The sequence below is a fragment of the Sapajus apella genome, unplaced genomic scaffold (assembly GCF_009761245.1).
Source record: "Sapajus apella isolate SASKATOON/1434 unplaced genomic scaffold, GSC_monkey_1.0 scaffold41, whole genome shotgun sequence".
Taxonomy (NCBI): Eukaryota; Metazoa; Chordata; class Mammalia; order Primates; family Cebidae; genus Sapajus; species Sapajus apella.
The window spans coordinates 14054259-14079040 of NW_022436981.1; the positions used below are offsets into that span (position 1 = coordinate 14054259).

The following is a 24782-nucleotide window of genomic DNA, read 5'->3' on the forward strand; positions in this document are numbered from 1 at the left end:
TAATGAATATCTGCACATAAATTTCTTTTCTTCTTTTTTGTTTTTTTTTTGAGATGGAGTTTTTGCTCTTGTCGCCCAGGCTGGAGTGCAGTGGCATGATCTTGGCTAACAACCTCTGCCTCCCAGGTGCAAGTGATTCTCCTGCCTCAACCTCCTGAGTAGCTGGGATTAGAGGCATGCACCACCATGCCTGGCTAATTTTGTATTTTTAGTAGAGACGGGGTTTCGCCATGTTGGACAGGCTGGTTTCGAATTCCTGACCTCAAGAGATCCACCTGCCTCGGCCTCCGAAAGTGCTGAGATTACAGGCGTGAACCACCAGGCCTGGCATCTGTACATAAATTTCTGTTGGCATCTCTAATTAGCTCCTTCGTGTAGATTCCTAGAAGTGACTATCAAGTCAAAGAGCATGAACGTTTTCAATGTCTTCCATCAGGTAAACCCCAGTGCCTTCCAGGGCCAAGTAGTTACCATAAATGAACAAAATGGGCCTGTGACACCACAGAACCAACAATAAATGATCGCTAAAATGACCTCAGCTGGAAGAATTAATAAGGAATGGACATTCTGGCTATTCAAGTTCATTACTGCTAGATCTTCTAATTTTTCAAAGGAATCTGGAAATCCAGATGAGGGTTGGAAAATAGGTAGGTGGGGAGAGAGATGGGTGGAGATAAGAAACTCGGTTTTTTAAAATTCTAAAACTCACTGCAACACTATGTCAATTCATGGGAAGATGGAGTACATTAACTTTTCTCTGTTCTTCATGATAAATACACCTAAAACTCATGGGCATTACATAAGAAGACTCCTCAAAGTAGAGAGACTAGGACAGAACTGCTATGGACCTCAGGCTGCAAGGAAGAACACAGTGGTGAGTTCTCTGGGATTTTCTCTTTGCCTCACGTATCTAAGACTAGATGCTGGAGAAACTGGCAACCACACAACACTAATGGGTACAGACAAAGTCCCAACACAAGCCTGCTCTCTCTAGCCAAAGGACCAGGAAAGGAGTAGTTTAGCAAAACAGACAACTTTTAAACAATAATCACTCTGTTCCAACCAAACACTACAGAAAATAATGGTTGCTCCACTCACACTCATGCCAACAAATGAAAAATGGGGGGCCTACACTTCCTCCCTTGTAATGCTGTGACAAAGTCCCCAACACTCCTGCCAGGAGACGTTAGAGAATGCCAAGTAGGGAGCCGAAGTTTCACCCCTTCTGCCCAAAAACAAGGCCCCAGACTATCATGTCAGTGAAGACCATATGGGGAGACTGGGCTTCCACACCCACTAAGCAGTAAGGAGGTACCCCTCCCTCCTCTCCTCTGGGGTGATGTCAGAGAAGGCCTTGTGGAGAGTCAGGATCTTCACCATCTCTGTGTGTTACCATCACAGTCACCTGCACTGTGGTACCAGTAGAGACCACACAGGGAGCTGGAACTCCCACTCCCACCCAGCGGAACTGACAAGCCATCCCCTAGGTGTCAACAGAGGTTGAACTGGGAACCAGGACTTCTACCTTCACCTGGTAGCACCCCCAGGTTCTTCTGCCAGAGTGGCAACAGGGGAAGGCAGCTAAAACAGAAAGCTTAAGCTCTAACACTCATAACATCATATAAGAGCCAGGAAAATCTCTAACTAAATTAAAGAACATAATCAAATAGATGCCTATACTGAAATGGAAGACCTGTTAGAATTATCTGACAATGATTTTAAAGCAGCCATGATAAAAATGCTTCAATGAGTACTTCTGAATGTTCACAGTTGAAACAAAAAATTAGAAGGCTTCACCGACAACGTAGAACATCTCAGCAAATAAAAAGAATATACAGTATAAAAAAGAACCAAAAGAAAATGTAGAACTGAAAAGCATAACTGAAATAAAAATGTCAGTGGATGAGCTCAATGAAGGGGACAAAAGAAAGAATCAGCGAAGAAAAAGAAATTACACAGGCTGAATAACAGAAAATAAATTAAAAAATAATCAGAGCTGCAGGTACCTGTGGGACTACCACTGAAGTCCTAACATTCATGTTATCAGAGTCCCAGAAGAAGAAGAGAAAGAGGTTGTGACTAAAAAAACACTTGAACATTCTTGAGATAACATTATAGAAATAAAGAATAGCTTTGTGGCTGACAGACGTTAGGGAGGATAGAGTGGGATGGAATGGGTGTGGCTCACAGAGCAGCATAAAGGATTCCTGTGGTGAGAGAAATATTCTGTATCTTGACTGTATCAATGTCCGTATCCTGCTTGTGATATTTCACTGTAAAGATGTTACCATTGGGGAAAAGTGAGTAAAGGATCCAATGGGATTTCTCTGTATTATTTCCTACAACTGCAGATGAATTTATAATGATCGTAAAACAAGTTTAATTTTAAAAAGACATTGTATGCCTGTATCAAAATAACTTACATGCCTCATATATATATATATATATATATATATATCTTCTATGTGCCCATAAAAATTAAAAATCAAATGAAAATATATTGAATAAAATTTTTTTTAAAGAAAGGAAAACAACTCTGTGAGTAACCTCTCACCTGTAAGTTCCTATTTGTGTTTTCTCTCTTAAGATATATACTGCCAAACTGCCCTTCATATAGAATGTATTAATATATACTCCCACAAGCAGTATTTTGCTATAATTTCATCAACATGGGGTATAATTTATTTTTTAATATTGACAATTTAATATTGTCAAGCTTATAGGCAGACTTTCTGTAATTGTAAGAAAACCAAGAAACCATTTGAAAAAAAAAAAATCTACCTTAATCTGGTTCAATAATTTCTATGATATTATTTAATTTCAAATGGAGTTATTCATTAGCAATTATTGATCAATATGAAAACAAAAGAAAAACATTTCATCAACCAATTCAGCAGCTTCATGTGTGGAGAAAGAATCCCCATGAAAAAGAAGTGAAAGTCTTCTATGAGGATTGTGACTTTCGAAGGCATATACAATGAAGCTATAGTTAAAAACTGATGTGATTTACCTAAAGAATATAAGACTGAGAAAAACAGTCCAGGCTTTTCTACCTGAGTGTAAATGCTGCAAGATACCTGAATAAAATTTAACAATTATGAATTTTTTTCTTCTACTGATTCCTGAAAATAAATAAAGTGACACCCACTCCTATCGTTTGTGTTCAGCCTGACAGTATTTATATCAGAGTCCTCATAAAGAAAGTCAGGCTGTTAAGTATTAATATTAGTTTAACACTATGTCTCCCCTATTTAAAAAAAAAAAAAAAAAAAAAAACTTTCTAGCAGTAAACAGTATGGTGTTAACCTCTAAGTTCCCAAAAAAAGAAACGAGAAAACCAAAAAAATTTTTTTTGAAAAAAAAAAAAAATTTTCTCTTTAAAAAAAAAAAAAAAAAAAAAAAAAGGCTTCAAGCAGAAATTATCCTTCTGCCATTTGAGAAATTTTTTATTAAAACAGCAAATATTGCTAAGCAACAAATAGAGTAACTACAGGATCTCCATTAAGTCTACGTTAAGTAAGTTATAGTCAGGAGAGGCATTTTAGGTCTATGACTCACTCAAATGACTGGTTAACGCGTATTTCTAATAGACCATAAAAATGGTTCATTTTACATGTAAGCAACACGGAAAACAATATACTAGGCCAAATTTTAATGAATTTGTTTACTGCTCATACAGGAAGTAAAATTTGACTTAACATAAAATGTTGATAATCTTGGCATCCATAATTGCATTTGGGGAAATACTTTAATAGCATCAGAGGAGTCTAACCACCAACTCTAGTTACCATCTATTATAGTTGAATTAACATTTCAGGAATCTTCTAAAAGTTAGTGCAAGACATTTTAAGTGGCTACATCTAAATATGCCTGAAAAACACTCTCTAAAACAGTAACAGCCAGCATCCCACTGAGCACATTGTTCTAATTGCTTAATATGCAATAACTACTTCATTCCTGACAACTGTATCATGTGAGTACTGCCATGAACTCCATTTCCAGCTTAGAAAAATAAGGTAAAGGGAAGTTAACTAACTTACCAAAGAGTACTCAGGTGGTAAATGCTGAGCCTGAGATTCTAAAGAAGGTGGTTTGATTTCTGGACCGCCAAAGTTGGACCACCTTTGTTAGAATCTCAGGCTCAGCATTTACCACCTGAGTATTACACATTACCACAACAGTCAATACATAGTGGGTTTTAACAGAGGTTTAAGGCGAAGTGACAAGCAAATCTTAACCTCAAGGACATCCTTTTTACTCCCTTCCCCTGACTGGGGCGCTTATCACATTCTTTTGATTAGCATTTCCTTTCACTTTGCCTCTCATTATTTATAACACAGCCCATATTTTCCCATCCACAACACCTGGAGGGACTAAACAAATCTCATTTCTGTAGGATATGTTTTCTTCTGGTCCTTTAAAAGAAATAAACAGGTGGTATTTTTCTCCAGGCTGATTCCTAATGACCCAATGAGTTGTTTGGATTAACTGCACCCAAACCACCAATCCAAGGGCCTTTATAACAGGATTATTATGGGGCCCGCTTACATAAGCCAAGCAATTAGAACTGCTGAAGAATGTTTGGGATTCCCAAACCCTGTGAGATATACATATTTTACCAACTACTGATAATTGTACATTATAAGAAGCAAAGGACGATGAATTGCGCTGAGGCTTTAAGAATCAAGGCAGTCTGAATTCAGAACCCAAGTCTGTACATCTTTCAAGCAAAAGCGTCTTTCCCCATTTCCACAGGGCTTGTAGAAAGAAAGCAACAAAGATATGCTACTCTGTGTACGTTTAAAATGCAGAAATACGTAGTTTCTAACTCAGATGATGGCAGGTACTATGAGAAGGAGGCAGTTTAGCTCAACATCATTATTTACGAAGCTACCTTGTCCCATTCAGATTCTTCCTAAAAGTAATGAATGGGCCCAATTACTTTACAAAATCATATCCTTTTCAGATTATCAATGCTTGCAAATCTGGAGTCAGATCTGGGGGCTTGGTGGGTGGTATCAGCAAAGGTACAAGTTCTCACTCATCACCCATTACCGAGGCTGTTCAATTCTTCTCAAATAATAACAAATAGGACCTTCATACCTATGTTATAGAAGTTCAACTGCATATCTTTTCAAAACTGTTATTGTGATATAGGATTAACAAGAAAATCTAACCCTGTCAAAGCAAAATTTTTTAAAAACCTAAATTTACACAAGGTGATTACAAAGTATAGGCTATTTAGAAGAAATCTGTATGTTCCCTTCTGTTCTCCCTTCAAACTTTTAATTCTTTTCCATGTTTTTCTTGACATCTTCCGTCTGGATGTTTAAAAGTCAATACATTCTGTGATTGCGGCTTGACCATTCACAAAGTGCTTATGCTTTTGTTAAATTACAAAAAGCAGGTTGATATTATAAAGGAGGCATATCTGTATACATCTAAAAGTAGGCAACCTTATAAAATATTTCAGTGATATATCAGCTCCTTTATAAACTTGAAAATCATGAGTTTAGAAACTTATAAGTGCAAAGTTCCCACCATACCAGAAAGACAGGTACCTACTACTCTATTCTTAGGCTTCCCTACACGGTCATGTTTTATGATCCTTTTAGTGTTGCATTCTCATCCCCCACAGTCTTTATAGCTGGAAATATGCTCATTATATACCTCTATTTTGCTGTAATAATGGAACCTTCAGATTACTGAAGAAGTTTAGAAAAAAATGGTTCACTACCCTCGAGGGTTTTCCTCTCTACATAATTTACGAGGAGGCACAGCAGTGAGGGAGAATGAGATAAGAATGAAATTTGAGTTGCTACTCTGCCACTTCCTGCTTGTGAGACACAGGCAAGTCGCTTTATCCCATGTACACTGTGCATGTTCCTCCCAGCTCTAAATACCTGTGTGTCTATGTAGGCTTACTGAAGGTATTTTCATTGGACCATACTTGCAGGTATTTCAAGGAAATGAAGATAAAAATACACACATGAACAACGAGAAGATATTAATGGTATTAATATGTGTAATCTACTGGTAGTAAAACTTTTACTATATACGTTGCCTTTCTCTCTCAAAAGGATGTTACTATATACATTGTCCTTCTTTCTCAAGAGGAAGGCTGGAAGGATAAGACCAAATTGCTTCCATCTTCCTTCTTTCATGAATTTTTCTATATTCTTTGAGAAATTCTTGAGATTTTAAATAAGGATTGATTTTATGAGGGGAAAAAAAAAAAACCAAATCATTATTTTCCTAAAGGATCTGTGTCTTGGATTCTGGAAGACTTAACTCTGACTTACTTTCTCCCAAGCCTTTGGAAAACATCTGCAAAACCTTGAAGAACCTGGCCACAGTTAATGACCTTGGCACATACCAGAGATTACTAACGAATGAAAACTCAGTCTGGGACGGTGCCCTTATTACTGTCCCACTTTACTGAACTAACCAACCATACTCAACTTCTCAAGAAAATCTTACTCCCAAGCGTACAGAATAATTTTCTGGCTATTTAGAGAAGCCTTCAGTGCCAGTTCTGAAATGTTCAAATGAATTTCAGTTTAAAAAATACAATATTTTTCAATAGCTGAATAAACTTCACAAATAAACACACTCATTTTCCTTTAATAATGAGGCATAAAACTCCTCTGTTTAAAAAGAGTCACGCAAATACATTCCTCAAGCACGAATGCCCTCCTTCACAAAAATTTCTTAGGCAGGGCTTTTGCTATCACTGCATTTCATCAGTTGCTGTCATTCTACCAGCATTGCACTAAAATGAGAAGGGGAATATTATGCTTTAGAACTAACTATATAAATTCCACTTTTATGGCAACATTAGAAAATTAATTTTGGATACTCCCACAGAATCTGCCTGATTTATGCTTCTTGTTTTTGGCTCATAATAGTAAAAATTTCATTGTACACCATTCTAAGCTCTGCTCTAAAGTACACTGCAATATCATACTACTCCCACACATAAACTCTGTAGTAAGTCTGATGACTTATTGTAAATATTCACAGAAACTTCAACTAAAGTTAATCAACACATTACAAACTTCTATTTCTAGGACCCCACTCATTGCCCACAGTCTTCCCAGGCAGCTATGGCTAAGGGCTGAAAGCCTATAAAACTTCTGGAGTATACATTCTGCAGGAGTTATAGACAAATTGGAACCTATCATCTTTCCCTCTTCTGTCATTTTCTGAAAAAGACTTCATATTACCAACAAAACTGCTTCCTTTTAATAAAAAAAAAACCTTTCTCTTTGCCACAGCTTTCTGTAAATGAAGAGTTAATACTGACTTACATGACAATTCACAGTATTTACTCACATACTGATTAGAGTTAGTCAATGCATAAAAATTAATATCAGCCATATGCGTTATGTGTAGACAAAAGCATTTTGTTTGGAAAGCAGGGCTGATCTTTGCAATGTCTGACTTGGTAAGGATAAATCTGAAACAATGAGGCAGATGGCTGTTAACAATGCACAGATCAGCCTTGCCCTGGTGCTCAGACGTCGAAGGAGCCCAGTCAACTTCTTTTCAAATCCATCCTTCCATTTTGGAAGCATAGCAAATGAATGCAAACAGTATTAACGGGCATCTTTGTTCAGGTAAAGGCTCTGGGAACAGCTGGAGAAAATTTATTGCCTAGACAACAAACTATTTTTCCCTACCTGCTGTGATCTCAGAATCGCAGCATCGATCTCCTCCACCTTCTGAGTGATGGTGTCGCTCACTAATCGGTAGCGCTCATTGTCCTCAGCTACCATTTTCTCAAGTCCTTCTCTTGCCCTCCATGGTACCAGTTCCAGCAAAGCACTGCTCACTTCATTCAGGGAGTCCAGTAAGGCTTTGTGGTTCTTAGCTTCCTTCTTCAGTTCCTGAAAACATACAAATGAGTAACACTTAAGCGCTTCAACAGATTTTTCCTTTAACTGTTCTTGGAGCTCAAGCCCTTTGCAGGCGAAGAATGTGGTGCTTTGCCCCACTCCCCTCTCCCTAAGTTTCAGTTGAGTTAAATAAACCTTTTTTATTTAAAGCTATTTTGCAAAAAGAAAAGTATTTCCTGAGAAGTTCAAAGAACAATTCATTTGTCGACATGGCAAGATTTTATCTTTGAAATTTAATATAAATATTTAAAATTTCAGAAGCAAAAACAAGCAGGTTAACATGTATTATTCTTCGCTTTCTGGGAATCTCTAAGTAATCAGGTAACAGAAAAGTAAAATAAAGAAGACATTCCGAGCCAGAATTAAGTAACCCTCAAAATGAGGACAAACTAGCTTTAAATCATGACAGCAGAATCATTACAGGCTCAGTGAGCCTGACCTCACCAACTCCCTTTTACCCACATGTGATCATACTTCAAGGATGATAAAAACAGAGGTTGGTATCTTTGAAAAGAAGAATGATTACCATGGCAGTATGCCACTTTTGTGATATAATTAGAAAACCCACCCCATGTTATCTTACAGAAATATTGGTATTTCAACCAAATTATATGTGTCTTCGAAACAATGATCACTTTTCTTTTTTTTCTGTTTTCAACATTCTGTCCTTTGGGTAACAAACTATACTCCCAAATATAATACTCTTGAAACAATTATAAAACACTGTTTTCATCTCTGGGCTCCTAAAAGTTTAAACAGTTCATCTGCTGCCAATTTCTTTTGGGTCTCTACCCACCAAGGCATCCTTCAGCATATGTAATGATATAAGACAAACATAATATGATTCTTGTGTGAGTTAAGACTCCCTAAAAGATAAAAGACTAATCAAAAATGCAGAAATCAGAGCTTACTTTTTGTCTCACTTGTGCTTGACTTGCTGCTTCTCCTTTCAGGACCTGAGTTTCATACGAAAGTAATTCCACCTCCACCTTGTCCAGCCAGGTGCACAGCTCCTCGTGTGTGGAGTGCAACCGCCTTGCAAGCTGCAGCGCCTGTTCCAGAGTCTTGGCCACATCAGTGCTCAGTTTAGTAATGTCTTTGTATCTTGCTTTAATGGCTTCCAATTTATCTTGAATTATTAAAACTTCATCACCTAAAATTTCAAAGTCACGTTATTTCTTATGAACGAAAAAAAAAAAAAGGTGGAGGGAGGGTTTCTTCAGATATTATGGAACACTGATGAAATTTTCTAGGGAACAAAAGGAGACATTTTTCTAAAGATAATCTTACTCAAGATAAACCCTTTTCTAAATTTTAATCTTTCCCAAGATTTCAGGCAAATCTGAATACGAGTGTAGAAACCGGAAAGGGCTAAGTGTCTTTAGTTACGTGGAAAGCAGTACTTTCGTGTCTGTTTATATGACACTTTGTTTTCAAAGCAGAGGGGTTAAAAACTGATGGACTTCAGATACTGACTTCACGCATGGCTTAAAAGCTGGGTTACTTCGGGCAAGGTACTTAGCCTCTCTGCTCTTAGTTACTCATCATTACTCATCTGCACTATTCTAACAGATCTTTACTTGCCTCTACCTCATTTCATGACACACAGAAAAACTGTGTCCTGGGCTTCAGACTTCTAGCTCAAGGGTCTTGATTCTACATTTAATTTATTCAACACATAATGAATAATACTTGCTCCCAAAATTTACATATTGCTAAACTGGATATAGGTATAGTGAAATTCCTATGGCCAAAGAAATCATTAAAACTAGTTTCTCTGAGTCGTCCTAAAATTTCATATAGATACTAAACTACATATCGGTTTTCTTAGTGATTCAGACATGAAGAAATGCAGCCTGTGTATACCTATGCATATAGCCATACTGTGTGTCACTGCAATGCAATCTATCTTAAAAAGAAATCGTCTACAACCTACGTTTTCATCTGCCTTCCACAAGTGGAAAAGTAATGTAACCCTGCCCTGGGCTTCTCTGATGAGCTCCTGTGCCAAAGCGCTTTATGTTATGAGTAATACACACAACTTCCATCAAAAACTCAAGTGAGATCATGAGAAAAAAGTGAGATCATATCCTAACCACCCCCTTGATTGGTCTTCAAAGTATTTCCCAGAATAAAAGTCTTGGAATGGACCAAAAATTATAAAGTGTTTTAGATTTTTCCCATCCCTAAAATATTTTGAAAACAATGTTAAATGCTGACCATATAATTATTTGATTTGAAAGATATCTCACCTGTGGTTTGTTTAAGTAGTTCTAAACCATTTAGTAAAGCCTGATCTACATTTTGTTTCCTGAGTAAGATGTCCTCTTGCAGAACCTAAAAACACAGGTACCATTTTTATGTGGGGCGGAAAAACATTTAAGTCAGCATTAAGATTAGTTAATCTCAGAGAACTTTAATTATATTTCACAGAGACATATTTGAGTAAATATCTCACATTTTCACATATTCTTACTGGTTCCATGTTTAGACCTTTTCTCTTCACCACTGTGCCCCATGTCCTATGTTCATTTACCATAATTCACAGCATATTCCTTTTCAGAAAACACTTAGGGCCCTATGAAAATGGGCGTTGTGGATGTACTAAAGTACTGGCTAATATAGGTCTTAATAAATTTGTACAATAAAATAACAAAATGAAAAGTGAAATATCCAGCTAATTAAATAGACTCAATCCCTTTTTTAAAATGACTTCATTAAAAGTAATCTGTATAAACAAAGTCTTTTTGAGTACAGTAATTCATTGAAATCATCATAAACATAAAATTGCACAGAAATAAGGACTCAGAAATAATGACAATTGAAATGAAAAAATAAGATAAAATAAAATAAAAATAAATCAAAATACCCGAAGTTCAGACTGCTGCTTCCATAGCCCCTCAGTGCTGTAATCCTGGACTGAGAGCTTGCTCAGTTTGTCATGCACTTCATTCAGCCAGTTCATCAGCTCAACTTCATCTTCCCCAAAAATCTTAGCATTACATAAGGCCTGCTGGAGGAGCTCAGACCTGCTGTGACTTTTCTCTTGAATCTCAATGTACCACACTTGAGAGAAGTCTAATTTACTCTGCACCATATCTTTATCCTCCCTGGAGCTCAAAACCTTTAAGGACTGGCCAATGCTAACAGCCTGGTGTAAATGTTTATTGTGATTGATGATGTCATCTTCTAAGGCCTAAACAAAGTTTGAAAAAACAAACAAGAAAAACAAAAAGAATGGACAAATAAAAATGAAAACATACATAAAACTAAAGCATGACATATGAAATGGATTTAGTTTGCAATTAAACAAAACAATAGTACATGACTCAAATTTATGTCACAAAACTACACAATAAAAACTGAACCTCGCTAAAGTGTGATTTACATCTTACTTTGTGCTGTGTAATTTGTTCCTCAAGTTTAGATGCTTGGGTTCCTATGGGTTCACAATTCACCAGTCTCTTTTCTATGGTCGTAAGCCACTCGTTCAGTGGTTCTAAGGTTTCATGAAATTGTTGTGCTACCACTGAGATACCTTCCAACTGACGATTCCTATAAATGTGCCAAGATAGAGGTCATTTAGGCATGAAGAATGTATGAAATATTCAGCAAAAATCTTCAGTCATGCTCCTGCAATCTATTCTAAACATTTTCTGTAGAACTATCTAAGGTTAAAATTTAAATCTCTTAACATTTAAAGAACATGTTAAAACAATTCTTCAGTTTAAAAAAAATTAAAGTTGAACAACAGATCATTCTCAAGTTCCTGAATCTCATGAAAGTCTGAAGTAGTCATTTGTAATAATACTTCCAATAATTATAGTTATAATAATGACAGCAATGTTAAAATAACAGCAGCAGCAATAGTAACAACAAAATAGGTAAAATTTATTGAACCCATATTCTGTGCCAGGCCTCATTTTAAGTGCTTTATATATTAATTTCAATTGAAGCAACAGATACTGAGATAGCTTTTAATCAAATGGTCAAAATTGGTTTCAAATTTTGAAGGGCATACATAGCTTCTTCCTCCCCTGCTTAGTGGAATTTATAGTGATTCCTATTTTATAAAAGCACAGTGTCAGGTTTACTTCCAAAAATCAATATTTTTTTTTATGGATTAAAATATTATGAACAGGGTAAAAGTATTCATTGGACTTTTACCGGTAGTTTAAAATACCTTTGGAAATACATGCTTCCTCAGTTGCAGAGGACTAAGGTAAGTTAAAACCTGCTTCTACCATCCTCAGTATTTATCTAGGGCAAGCTATTGTGCTGGTCTGCACAGAGAGTACCTGATTTAGTATCAAATCCTGAGTACATAGAGGGCTGGGATCGAGAAATACTGTTACCTTAATTTCTTATTATGTTTAATTTTCAGGGAATTACATGTTTTGAGAAATTAGCTTTCTATAAGGAAGAAGAGAATTATAGAAAATTGGCAAGAACTATTAAATATAATTTCTGTAACATACCACAATATACACACATATATTTTTAAAAACTTTCAGTTGATACATTTGATTCTAAAAAAATTAATAAAATTACTATATTCATAATTACTTGTGGATTATCACCATCTGTGACCTTTTTTTCTAAATTCAAATATCCAATCACCTAAAATCAGTGGAAATAACTATTCCGTGATGGGATTTCATTTACAATGATTTAAACTGTCCACAATAAATCCAGGTGTGAATCATAACTATTACCAATATCCCTCAATGTAATATGTCTGTGAAGAAGGTGTTAGGAAAAGAAGACCAGTTATGGCAGTAAAGCAGAGATCTAGACATTCGCCCAGTTATTCTTTTAAAATTACTGAAGAGTATGTCCCATGGCAGCCAGGGCACAGCTCTGAGGGCACTACACAGAAGGGTTAATCTGTTGAAACATATTAAAGGACAATATGAGATGAGACTTTTCACCTCTTTGAGAACACTTCATTCTACGGTTCCTAAAACTGTAATTAATTACACTCTGTATTTGAAGTTTAGACAAATCCTTCTCTTCACTTTCCAGAGAAGGTGAGAATTTATATAACATACTCATTCAGGTCAGTGGCTGAATTTTCAACCCAACCAGCCTAGATGATTACTCTTCAACATAGCTACTACTATGGCTAGTCAATGTGGCATCAATGCAGATATTGAAATATGGGTTGGACTTTTGTAATAAAATCGTTGAAAACAAACACCCAGTGGAGCCAGGCTCTAGGCTTCCTAGCCTTCACGAAGTCAGCGCACCCTTCTACCTTCTTTGTTTCCTAGCTAGCTCCCATTCAGCTGTAAAACTTAACTGTCATTTTCTGCCCCTAGACTAGGTTCTTCCTGTCGTATGCTCCCACAGCAACCTGTATTTCTACTTTGAGATATCACATTTATCATTACTTCTCAATGTCTATAAACCCTCTTAGACCATACCCTATCTGATGGCAGAGATGATCTGCCCAGCTCACCCCGATAACACAAGACCTAACTCTCTGCCTGATGCATGGTAAACAGTCAGTAACTATGTAATAAATAAATTAATTAATCACCCCCAAGGGAAATGCTTTTCTTAAAAAGTTGGGAAATAGCGGTAATGAGTCATTACCATTAGAGGAATGAGGAAAGAACCATTACAATCTTTGCTATCCCTGTTCATATACATGATAAACACAGGAAAATCATGGTTTGAAGGAAAGTATAACTAAAATACAAGAGGTCAGTTTTGTAGACCGAGGCCACTGCCACTCTTTCAAAAGAACTCGAAGTAAGTAAGTTACCTTGCTTCAGCTTTATTAAGTAATGCCTCCCATCTACTATCCAGGAGACTGAGCTGTTTCAAAATCTTCACTTTATCTGCAGGCTCTGCTGTTGTGGCAATTTTTTCTCCTTCTCGTTTGATTACCTCCACCGTAGATTTGCGGTCATCCAACAATCTTTGTAGAAGCTTGAGACAAAACATTAAATATATTTTAAAAAGCAAGAGAATAAATGTATGAATATAAAGTAAAATGTATTCTAAGAACATTTAAATATGACAGAAATGTATTTTGTATGTATACACATATGAAAGAATCTGAAAAGTGGGATTTTAAAGGTAACTGATTTGTTTAATGATTCATTACTATTGTGGCAGGGGCTTTTCATAGTGGACAAAATTAATATTGTTAAGGCCACTAAACTAATTATTAATTTTTTAATACAGCATGATACGGTAGAAGGTGCTACTTAGGAAAACTCCAATGAATCATGAAAAAGTGCAAAATCATCATTATTGTAAAGAAAAAAGAAGGCCTTAAAAATTCAACAACTATATGCCCTGTCAAGATACAAAAGGTTGCCATAAATCATTACTGTTTTCAAAACCCTTTCCCACATTTAACAATCCGTTATAGACAAGGAAGTTACGACTCAGCCCGAGTTCACAAGTTAACAAGGCTAAAACAAGAGGCTCTTGGCTCCTTTGACTAGGTGGGACTGGCTCCTAAAATCTGTGTGAGGGTGCAGACGAAAACAGCCTTTAAACATCATTGCTAACAGGAAGAGAGGGTAGAAGATGTCAAAATCTCCAAAGCTGGCTAAATAAGACTAATGTTTCAGGATTTAGCACCAGAAACAAAATTCAACTTGATTCTAATTAAACATTTCAAGGCACCTAAAATGGAATGTTTGCTATAAGAAGCTAAGAAACCTGAATGCAGGATTACCTGGCTCTAATCCAATCAAACAAATTGCTCCTGAGCAACTGCTGTGCACAACCACTGTGCTAACAGCAATGAGGAAGGCACAAGTGTATGAAACACTGTGCTTCACTGCTTCCTTAATGATCTGGACTGATAATTAAGGATTAAAGATATGACAGTTACCCAGAAGTAAAAAGCTAAAAGGGTATTTTGAGATCAAGACCACCAGGGCAAGAGGTAAGAGGAACTTATGTAAAGAGAAGGATAAGACAAACTGTTGACACGGGTTTTTATATATTAAAGTCATGATATAATCAAAGTACAACAGGTGCTTTGGCAGCAAGGAGAACTAATTACTTTGATACATTTTAATAACAAAGCTTGCAACAAAAAAAGCAAAATCAATTAATAGGTTTTGTTAGCTAGGCATCATTACTCTGGAGTTAAACTGTGAATGGCAGACACTGTATTATGCAAAAATCATGCAAATGCAATGTGTTTCCAGTTATGTTTTCTTAATCCTTACCTCTAAACCTATTTCTAATTTGTGTAACTTCCCTATATGCTGAAGTTTTCAAAGAACTTTTAGAGAGATAGCATTAAATGTAGAAATCAAAGTAAGCAGTAAGTCTTAAATATTAAAAAAAACTGAGGGTAAGTGCAGAATTTTCTGTTTTTTCCATTTTTAATTATGAATAATAATTGAATTTATGGGATGCAATTTGATGCTTTGATATATGTAAACCCCGTGGAATGATTAAATCAACCTGATTAACATATCCATCACCTCACCTACTCATCATTTTTTGTGGTGAAGGCCTTTAAAACCTATTCTTTTAGCAACTTTGAAATATACAGTACATTATTATTAGCTATGCTAAGTGAAATAAGCCAGGCACAGAAAGGGAAATTTAAAATGTTATCTTTTTAATAAATTCTTTTATAAATGTAAAATTTTTAAAAATTACTTTAAGTTTTAAATTAATTAACATGATCCACCTCCTTCTTTTTAAAGTTTTAGAGGGGAGAAACCTTACCAGTACACCACGCTCTAGGATCCTTCCCACATGACATATCTCAAGTCATGGCTGGCTGACTACTGCTGAAAGTGGTTATTAAATGCTTCAGACCTGACCACTGCCATCAGGGGCACAAAAACCATCACATGGTCAGTCTCAGGTACATATCACCCCTCTGAAGACCCTATTTTCCCATCTTGGCCCCATTTTAGTAGTGTCAAAAGACACAGTGGCACATTCCTCAGCATATATGAATCAAATATTTGCCTCTTCAGTAATGGGTTGAACTATAAGAAACTGTCAATATTTAATCTATAAAAAGAGAATTTCATATGGATCAACCTAATATATAAGGGAACAATGATATTTCCATACAAATGCTATCTTGTCAGTGAGACCTTCTTTGATGACTCTATTTAAAATTACACACACACCCCTCCCTCCATTTAAGGGCTTTGGGTCCCTCAGCATTGCTCTATTACTTCCTGATTCCTCTCCACCATCCCTGTTTGTTTATCACTTAACAACTTACCACAATTCACGTATTTACTTTACTTATTGTCTCTCAGTCTTGCCATGCCCTTCCCACTTGACTTTGAACTCAGTGAGAAATTTTCATCTTTTTTATTCAGGGATATATTCCCAGCATCTGGAACAAGGCCTGGCTCATGGTAGATGTTCAATAAATATTTGTTGAATGACTAACAAAATAATGTCTACAGCAGCAATAACCAGTTAACTAGGTTATCCTATTAATTAAAACAGTCACAAGGTACATTTTTTCTCTTGTTAATAACATTTAACATGAAACACAATACAAAAGCATCACTAACTTACCTTTTGTTCTTGTATCTGGGCCTTTACCACTTTGAACTCGGCCGACGGGGGCTTCTGATTGGCCACAAGCTCCTCAGTGTCTGCCATCCAGCTGAGCAGGGACTCCAGGGCATCCTGGAACCTCCCACAGTGCAGCAAGGCCTCCTGCAGCTGGGCTGCTCGCTGAGCCACCTGCAAAGCGCCAATTGTTTCCACCTATTTACTTGTTTCACAAAATAATGAAATCTGCACACAGGCCGCTACTTTACATGCTTATTTTCCCATGCGCTCACAAATTTTCTTCTCCTTTTCACTTAAAATTTACCCAAAGTATTGATAGTGGGCAGGATAGGAGTCAAAAGCAGACAAAACTTAAGCAAGACAGCATGAAAATAAGGTTACAATCACAAACAGACAATGTAGAACATTCAATCTTTGAGATTTCTGAATTGTCTAATACATTTATGATTAGCAATGCACTATTCAAATATTTTAGTTATTTTAAGAATAACACATTAGTCATTTTTATCAATATCACTTTCTATTTCCTTCTGATAAATATCAGAAACAATTTTTAAAAGACTAAGAATAAAAGGAAGTATTATAGCAGAGACAATGAGAGTTATATTTTGGTAGGAAAGAATAACAAAACTATCCAATTAAGTTCTGCTAACTCCAAGCTCTGGAGTCTTTTTTCAACAAACCACGTCCTTTGTCTTCTAGTGAATGGAGTCTCTGTGTCCTACATAGAGATATCTTTTTGCTTGTCTCACAGATAATCTCCTTTTGGACTGAAAAAAGTAGTTGGCAAGATATTATAAGTGCTATGGATTATATTTACACCTGCCACTGCATTCCAATTGCGTTTAAGGTACACTACAATATGTATCAGACTTTAAAGAATGAGTAATGAGTTTCAAGACCTGGAACCTGCTTAAGATTTCAATGAAAAGAAAACAAAAAGAGTAACTACCACTGCCACCACCAGATATGCACTGCCATCCCATAATAATTTTCTGGTAATTTATGTCACGTGTGTAAGAGCTGCCTGCATTATCTCCCTAAGATATCACAGCACTATTTCTAGTGTTTTCTATCATGAGAATTTTTAAAAAACTGGATCTACATCTTATAAGTAATTTGAAGTTGACGGTCTATAGTGAGGGTGGCAGGACTTAGTCCAGGACAGACAGAAAGACAAAGCTTCTTTTGTTTGCACGGTGTGAAATTAGTTGCCAATATTTGAAAATAGGAAGGTGTCACATAGACAGTGTGATTTCCAGGTTATTTTGAAAGTAAACAGAATATCTGGCAACGGTAGGCCTATATCCCCACATGTCAATGATCTGCTGAAACTAAGTAGTGACCTGTACCCTTACAGATGCATGTGCCCATCACACCCGCACTGTTGGATCTGTGACCATGTCTTGACCAAAGCTGAGATAACAGCAGGCAGAGGCTGTCTTACCCAGTTTGCTTCCTCTCATTTAGATTCCCTACCTAGCTCCAGTAGGCATCTGAGTTTGAGCCATCCAGTTTACGGTAATATAAAAGAGTAAACATGTTTAGGAAAGTTTGGCTACTATAAATATGATTCGTGGTCACAACAAATGCTCATGAATAATAATCAGCAAAAATAGCAATGAAGGGGATGAGAAAATTACCTTCTTATTGAGAGTCTTCCACCGTGCATTGACATCATCCAGGTCATGCTCTAAGCGCTGAGTGCTAGTGCTTTTAGCAGCACTCTGAATAAGACCTTGACCTAACCAATTTACATCTTGCTGTTTACCTTGCAAGGGTTCAATCTCTTCTTTCTGGAATGCCTACAATTAAAAGAGCAATAATTATATGAGTTCTATTACCTGTCAACCACCAAATATATAATAAGGGTTTCTTTAGGCATTGGGCTATGGAAATTATCAATTATTACAGAGGCAAAAATAATTTTTATTGTTGTCTAGTCATAGGTCATAGCTATCTTCTGAAGAACAGAAAGAAACTGAATATAAATTCATAGCATATCAAAAACATTTGAGACTACTAAATAATGATATTCTGAGTACACTTAAGTTACTTATAAAACAAAGAAGACAGTACATGTCTCCTTTCTTTATTACTTCATTATCATAGGATGAGAACTTTTCTGTTGTCCCAATTTAACTCTAGCAAAAGATTTACAAAAAATGCTAAAGAGCAAAAACATAAAATAAGAACAAAATGAGCAAAGCAGTCCTAATAGGCTCTTCTAAGAATGGCTGCTGCTAGCTGACAACTAAAGCTCGAGACTCACGTTGGAAATGGAAAATCATAGACAGGATGAGGTGAGCCAAGTGGCCAAAACATGGCTTGGCAGGAGGGCCAAAATGAAAAGATAGGAAGATGAAAAATACATAGGCATGTGCTGCAATAATATGGATCCCTACACAAATAACTTCCTCAATGTCTGCGAAGCTGCCAGTGGACTCTCAAGAAATACAAAGACCTCACCCTGTGGATCTGATCACAGACATCACCAGCACAGCAACGCTGGCTACTCTGTGGTCAGTGTCACCCATACCGGCACGGTCAGGGGTTTCCTAGCAATCTCCCCCTCATTGCCTATCCCATCCCACTTATAGTCCCCCAGTTGCCTGTGACTGGCAAAGCATTTAATGTGTTAGATTAAAATACAAGTTCCATGAAAGCAGAAATTTCTGTTTTTCTTACAGTAGTTCTATGACCTGGGCCTACCATGGTACCTAGCATGTAATATGTATCCAATATTTATTTGCCAAATTAATATCAGTAAAGAAATTTATATTTCTATCTTAGGTGGATGACATCAAACCCTTAATAGATAATACTGGGGGTAGATACATCAATATTATTATTATTATTATTATTTGAGACAGGGCCTAACTCTGTCACCCATGCTGGAGGGCAGTGGTGCAATCACAGCTCACTGCAACCTCTGTCTCCCAGACTCAAGCGATCCTCCCACCTCAGCTTCCCCAGTAGCTGTGACCACAGGCACATGTCACCATGCCCAGCTAGATATAAAAAAAATTTTTTGTTGTTTTTTGGTAGAGACAGGGTCCCATTATGTTGCTCAGGCTGGTCTCAAACTCCTGGACTCGAGCAACCCTCCCGCCTTAGCCTTGCAAAGTGCTGGGATTACAGGTGTGAGCCACCATGTCTGGCTCAACTCCTTGATAGAGAATATGTTTTTAATATAGGTCTTGGAGGATGCCATGAGGAAAATCAATTATTGGAACTAAGGAAGGAAAATTTCACACAGATATTAAAGTAAAACATAGTGTGAGATTCTGAGTCATTATCTTGAAGGGCACTATATAAATATACCAATGATTGGAGAGTTAATCACAATACATGGAAACATAATAAAGGCACATATTAAAATAGCACTTAAGAAAAAATTATGGACACAGTATGAAAAGTAACTTTGAAAGATGTAGAGGCTGTAGGAGACAAATCCTCCAGACTCTGGTCTAAGGCCTAGCATACAGGATACTCCTGTGTTACCGTATAAATGAGTAAATTAGAGAACAGCAAACAAATGAATGATCGTTTTCTCTAAAATCTCCCCCTAGCTAAAAACTCAACCTGCCTTTTCCACGGAAGGTACAGATAGACAATTTCCATACTGGCTGTTTATATATAACAATAATAAATATTTAAAAAATCAATTACATATAATCAAATGAATTATAAGATTCACCCAAATCATTGGGGAAAAACTTAGGAAGTCTCCATCATTTTGCAAAAAGATACAATTTACCAAACATGTAAACAGAAACTTGCAACAAAGTGTTGAAGATAGAATTTGGCATTATACTTCTATTTCATTTCTATACCACTTTGTAAGTTATAACTTCTAGGACTAATAGCTTTGGATATGTTCCACTACTTACCAAAAAGCAGGGAGAGGAGGTGAGGGGTATACAAAAACTGCCACATTTTAAATTCCAGGAACTTGTAAATAAAGATTCAAGGAAACATTTTCTTTTCCCTCTTATATAGTTTTCAGGACAAAAAGGTAATAATAATGTTATATTAAATTGCCCTAACCTCTGAAATTGGTTTTAAATCAATTTCAGGGGTATGTATCAGAGCAGACGTAGGTAAACCTGATAATTTTCTGAAACGCCACCAAAATACACTAAGGATTTTGAAAGATAACTACGAAAGAGTATACACTCCACTAAGAGTTAATTGTTTTCTACAAATAAACTGAAATATCCTTTACAGAAAAAAGTTAACTTGCTAATCTTTTAAATTATCATGCCAGTTACTGCATGCCTAAAAAATGGGCATAACTAACAAGAACAATTATTTCATACAGAAGAGAAACCAATATGGTATTGTCTAAATTCTTTATCTCTCAATGTTAACAGCATACCTATGAAGAGAAACTTTCCCCCTAATCTAATCCACAGCACACAGGCATGAAGAGAAGCTTAAAATAAAATAAAATTACCTCTGAGGCAAAGTTTACCAGAAGAGTTCAGTAAAAGTACCAAAATAGCTGAACTTCAATCTGAGTGGGAAGAAAAAAATTACAGGCTTGGCAAACAACCTCTACTTATTACAAGGCTGCACCCTTTACTTTCTTACCTCATTCACCACTCACAAAAAGTTGGGAGCTATAATGCCTGCAAAGTACAGCATAGTAACTCTACTCTCATATGCAGAGCTCCTGAGAGAAATTTTTCAACATATTAAAAAAAGGTCCTTAATGTGGATAGAGTAGTTTGCAGGCCACAACAATAAAATACTGTGTTTGCACCTTCATGACCAATCCTGTTCAAGCTAAATAAATCCAATATAACAGCCCTTAAATGGCACTGTCTCTACCACAATCTGTGTAAAAGCCTAATATTAACGTGTATTCACAGTGGAGGCCTTCTAAATGAAGGGGAATGGCCACCATCTGCACAATCAATAACAGGACCCTGAACAGCTGGGAATAACAATTCTTCTCAAAAACAGACCCTGATTAATTTGCTATAATGATCAATTTATCAATATGTGGCATCCTGCAGGGTGCTACTCAAACCCGCAAAACAAAAGTGTTGATTTGATTATTAATAGAAACACTAGTGACCACTTTGAAACAGAACCACAAACTTTTAGCAGAACCACAAACTTTTGACACTGCAGAGTTTCACATTTCCATGAATTACCTGAACCAATTGAAAGCCATTGTAGACTGTGTCCAATATTCCTGCCTGGGCCCCTGTTTTTGTGGGTGCTGCTTTCTTTCTTGCTGCTATGAATTTCAGGGAGTACTTCATACGGAGCATTTCCCTCTCCTGGGGAGAAACAGGAGCCTCCACTTCCTCTTTAGATGCAATGTTGGATTCTCCTGAATCATATTGTGTCAAAAGTGTCACATTTTCTACTCCCCTGGTGCTACCACAATCTATATCACTCTCCCCTAGATCTGTGTGAGAGAGATCTAAATCTTGAGGGGCATCCTTTGTAAGTTCCCTACTTTGTGCTGTGATTTGGGATTCTGTTGGTCCGTATATTGTCTCCTCTTCTCCAAGGTTAAAAATATGCTCATTTTCTCCATTGGTTGGCATAAGAAATGGGTCATACTTCACAGAGCTCTCTTTCAAATTATTCTGCAGGCAACAATTTTCATCATGGATTTCCCTTTGACCATTTACACGCTTTGCTTCCTCTAGTGGAGAAACATCATGTAAAATCATTTTGAAGTTTTCATCAGGGTGGGCACTTCGACATGAAAGTAGTGGGATTTTCTGTTCGCTAATGGAATTAACAGAAAAAAATGGTCTATATGGCTCTGTTACATGAATATCTTCAGCAGAAGACAAACTTCTAATTCGTGACTGGTCTCCAGTTAAAATGCCCTGTTTTTCTTCCGTCTCTGCTGGAGGGCTACATAAACCAGAGTCATCCTCCTCCGAAGTGAGAGAATTAGTACCCCATCTGCACTTGCTGGCCTTGGTAACAGTATCTGACATTTCAGTAGGTTCAACAAAAGAGCTTTCACTTTTGTTTGCATAATCCATAAAATTGGCCGGAACAAACATTCGCCACGACCGTCTATGCTCTTTCTTTTCTGCAAGAGATTTGGCTTTAGGTAATCCTGTGGTTCGGATGATATCACTATTCAGTTTGAGTGCATCAAAGATCATCTTTTCATCTAGTTTGTTAGCTTCCCGACCTCTCAGCTCAAATACACTGGAAGAAGTAAGGGCACCATTAGAGCATAAAGAACTAACATCCAGTGTTCTGTGACTGTAGGGTAAAGTTCGATCTGTAAAATGCCTGGAAGACAGGCTACCTTTTGAACCAGAGTCTATCTGTTCATTTAGTCTAACAGTATCATAGATTGACCGCTGTGGGACGTAACAGTCTTCGATATTTAGGTCCTCCTCTTCTTCACCCTTCCCTACACATGGGGGATTCTGACGTAAACAGTCTGGTCTGCTGAGTGGCTTCCCCATATTGCAGATAGTTAAAACAAATATTGCAGCTCTTGACACAGGAAATAAGAAATAAGATAATGCAGCTTTCAAGAAATTATACTTCTGAACAGAGCGACGAAGTGTCTTCGGCATAAAGACACATGCTCAAATATGTCATAATATACATATGAGGTGTTTAAGGTCATCAGCAGTGCATCAGTATAAATGCAACTATCCTTTTACCTGGTTGATTTTAGGATGATTCTAAACAATAAAGTGCATCAATAACAGAGAACAAAAAGCTCCTTTGTCCACCTTTCCTACCTCCCAAAGTTCCCTTTCACACACTCCAAAACACAGAAAAACACAAACACACACTTAACAGTGGCTCAAACACTCAGAACATTCTATTGTCAGTCCATTTCCCTTTTTAGTCTGATATTTCCAGATTAAAATTTTCAAATGAGCAAGCATTTGAAAATGTTAAAACAGGCTGAATGTTAATTTCAGCAGAGCTCTGGTTAACTGTAATCCACTTAAAGATGGCTTGCGAAACTCCATCTTTCTAGTAAATAAACCATGCTCCAGAAATTTAAAAGACAAACACAGGGACCTGGTATTGTTCACATCAAGGCACAGAACAAATCTTCAGAGAAAATAAGTTAAGTGTAACGTTATGAGAAAGTTACATTTTTCTTTTACTCTTTTTTTTCTGGAGGAGTAGCTATAAATAAACTTGATTGAAAAGGCAGGTTTTCTTCTTTTAAGCTTCTTCAATGCTAGTCAGAACTACTCAAAGGAAGAAAAAAAAAAAAGACTTTTAGACACCCAGGGCAGTACAATCCGGCAACCGTTTAAAGTAAACAGTTAGAGAGCATGGTGTACTATTAAGCTTCTCTTTAAAAAAAAAAAAAAAAAAAAAAAGCCATTTCCAAAGATTCTTATCTGGTCCTCCGTAGGAAGGCTTATTCCACCTGAAGCAAATGCAGCAACGAAGAGCTCCACAGCTTCCTCTAAGGCACAGGCAGCGTAATTCACATTCAGCAGAAAACCCAGGGACTACGGTAGCCTTTGAAACTGACCAACTTCTGCAGCCGCAATGTGGCCTTCATTTCAGCTGGGGCTGGAGAGAGACGGCGGTGGTGGAGGCAGCAGAAAGGGAACTCCGGCCGGGAACTCCGGCGCTGTCCGCGGCTCCTCAGGGCAGCACGGTGCCGGGCAGGCATCGTCTCCAGCCAGGGCGCTTCCTGCAACGCCCTCTCTCTGCAGGCACCATCTGCTGCGCCCCTGGGCCTGCCGGACGCTCCGGAGCCGCAGCTCTCTCTACCACTTCGGTGCTACGCCCTCCCGTGACTTAACTTCGCAGTCATCTTTCCTCTGACTCCTCGCTTCTTCCCGGGAGCCGGCGAGCGGTTTCAGTGGGAGGTACCTCGAAGCCGAGAGGTGGTGACATCAGCGCAAAGCAGGCCGAGTCCGGCGACTGGGAAGAGGGGCAGCTCGGGTTCAAAGACCGCGGAAACCCGGCCGACTACTTCAAAATGGGAAGGGATCCGTTGGGCTTGTGGAGGCAGAACCTGGCACAGGGAGATCCGCTAAGAAATTATTTTGTGAAGGTCCAAAGACCGCACTCATTTGAATAGTAAATGGGAAAGGGGGGGCTACATAGGTCCCTATCTTTCCGTTCAAACCACGCTTTTACAATGAAGAATCTGATGCTTCAGCAGTATCTGCGATGCAAAGTGCAGATCACTTCGAAGTAGGGAGTGTTTTGCAGTTCCCGTTTGAAGCCCAAGTTCAAATCTAACTTGTCTCCAGAGTAAAGTATTCCTACCAGCAAGAGGCTCTGAGAACTGCTGACATGAATATTAGTAGCTACTAATAACCATGCAGTACTCTTAAGGTTAACACAAGGCCCAAGGGCACTCACTGACTCCAG

General features: G+C 37.4%; 2 protein-coding genes across 32 annotated transcripts in view; one reads left to right on the top strand and one right to left on the bottom strand.

Annotated features, from left to right (window-relative positions):
• DST (dystonin) overlaps positions 1–24782 on the bottom strand; it is a 496895-nt gene that overhangs the window by 59977 nt on the left and 412136 nt on the right. For 28 of the 31 annotated variants that reach the window (XM_032299802.1, XM_032299799.1, XM_032299795.1 and 25 more), the window contains 8 exons: positions 18071–18232; positions 16428–16598; positions 13669–13835; positions 11294–11453; positions 10768–11094; positions 10151–10235; positions 8810–9051; positions 7683–7889 (listed from right to left, as the gene is read on the bottom strand). In XM_032299802.1, coding sequence (XP_032155693.1) covers positions 7683–7889; positions 8810–9051; positions 10151–10235; positions 10768–11094; positions 11294–11453; positions 13669–13835; positions 16428–16598; positions 18071–18232 — 1521 coding nt within the window. The remainder of the gene's footprint in view (positions 1–7682; positions 7890–8809; positions 9052–10150; positions 10236–10767; positions 11095–11293; positions 11454–13668; positions 13836–16427; positions 16599–18070; positions 18233–24782) is intronic. The other 3 variants (XM_032299806.1, XM_032299824.1, XM_032299815.1) reach the window with 1 other exon arrangement.
• Positions 22467–24259, top strand: LOC116565889. The gene has a single exon (XM_032299835.1). It carries the CDS (start codon positions 23830–23832, stop codon positions 24202–24204), a length of 375 nt encoding a protein of 124 aa, XP_032155726.1. The 5' UTR covers positions 22467–23829; the 3' UTR covers positions 24205–24259.

Bases quoted from the DNA above. Each gene is read 5' to 3' on its own strand.
- LOC116565889 (XM_032299835.1), top strand. From the start codon at position 23,830: ATGCAGCAACGAAGAGCTCCACAGCTTCCTCTAAGGCACAGGCAGCGT.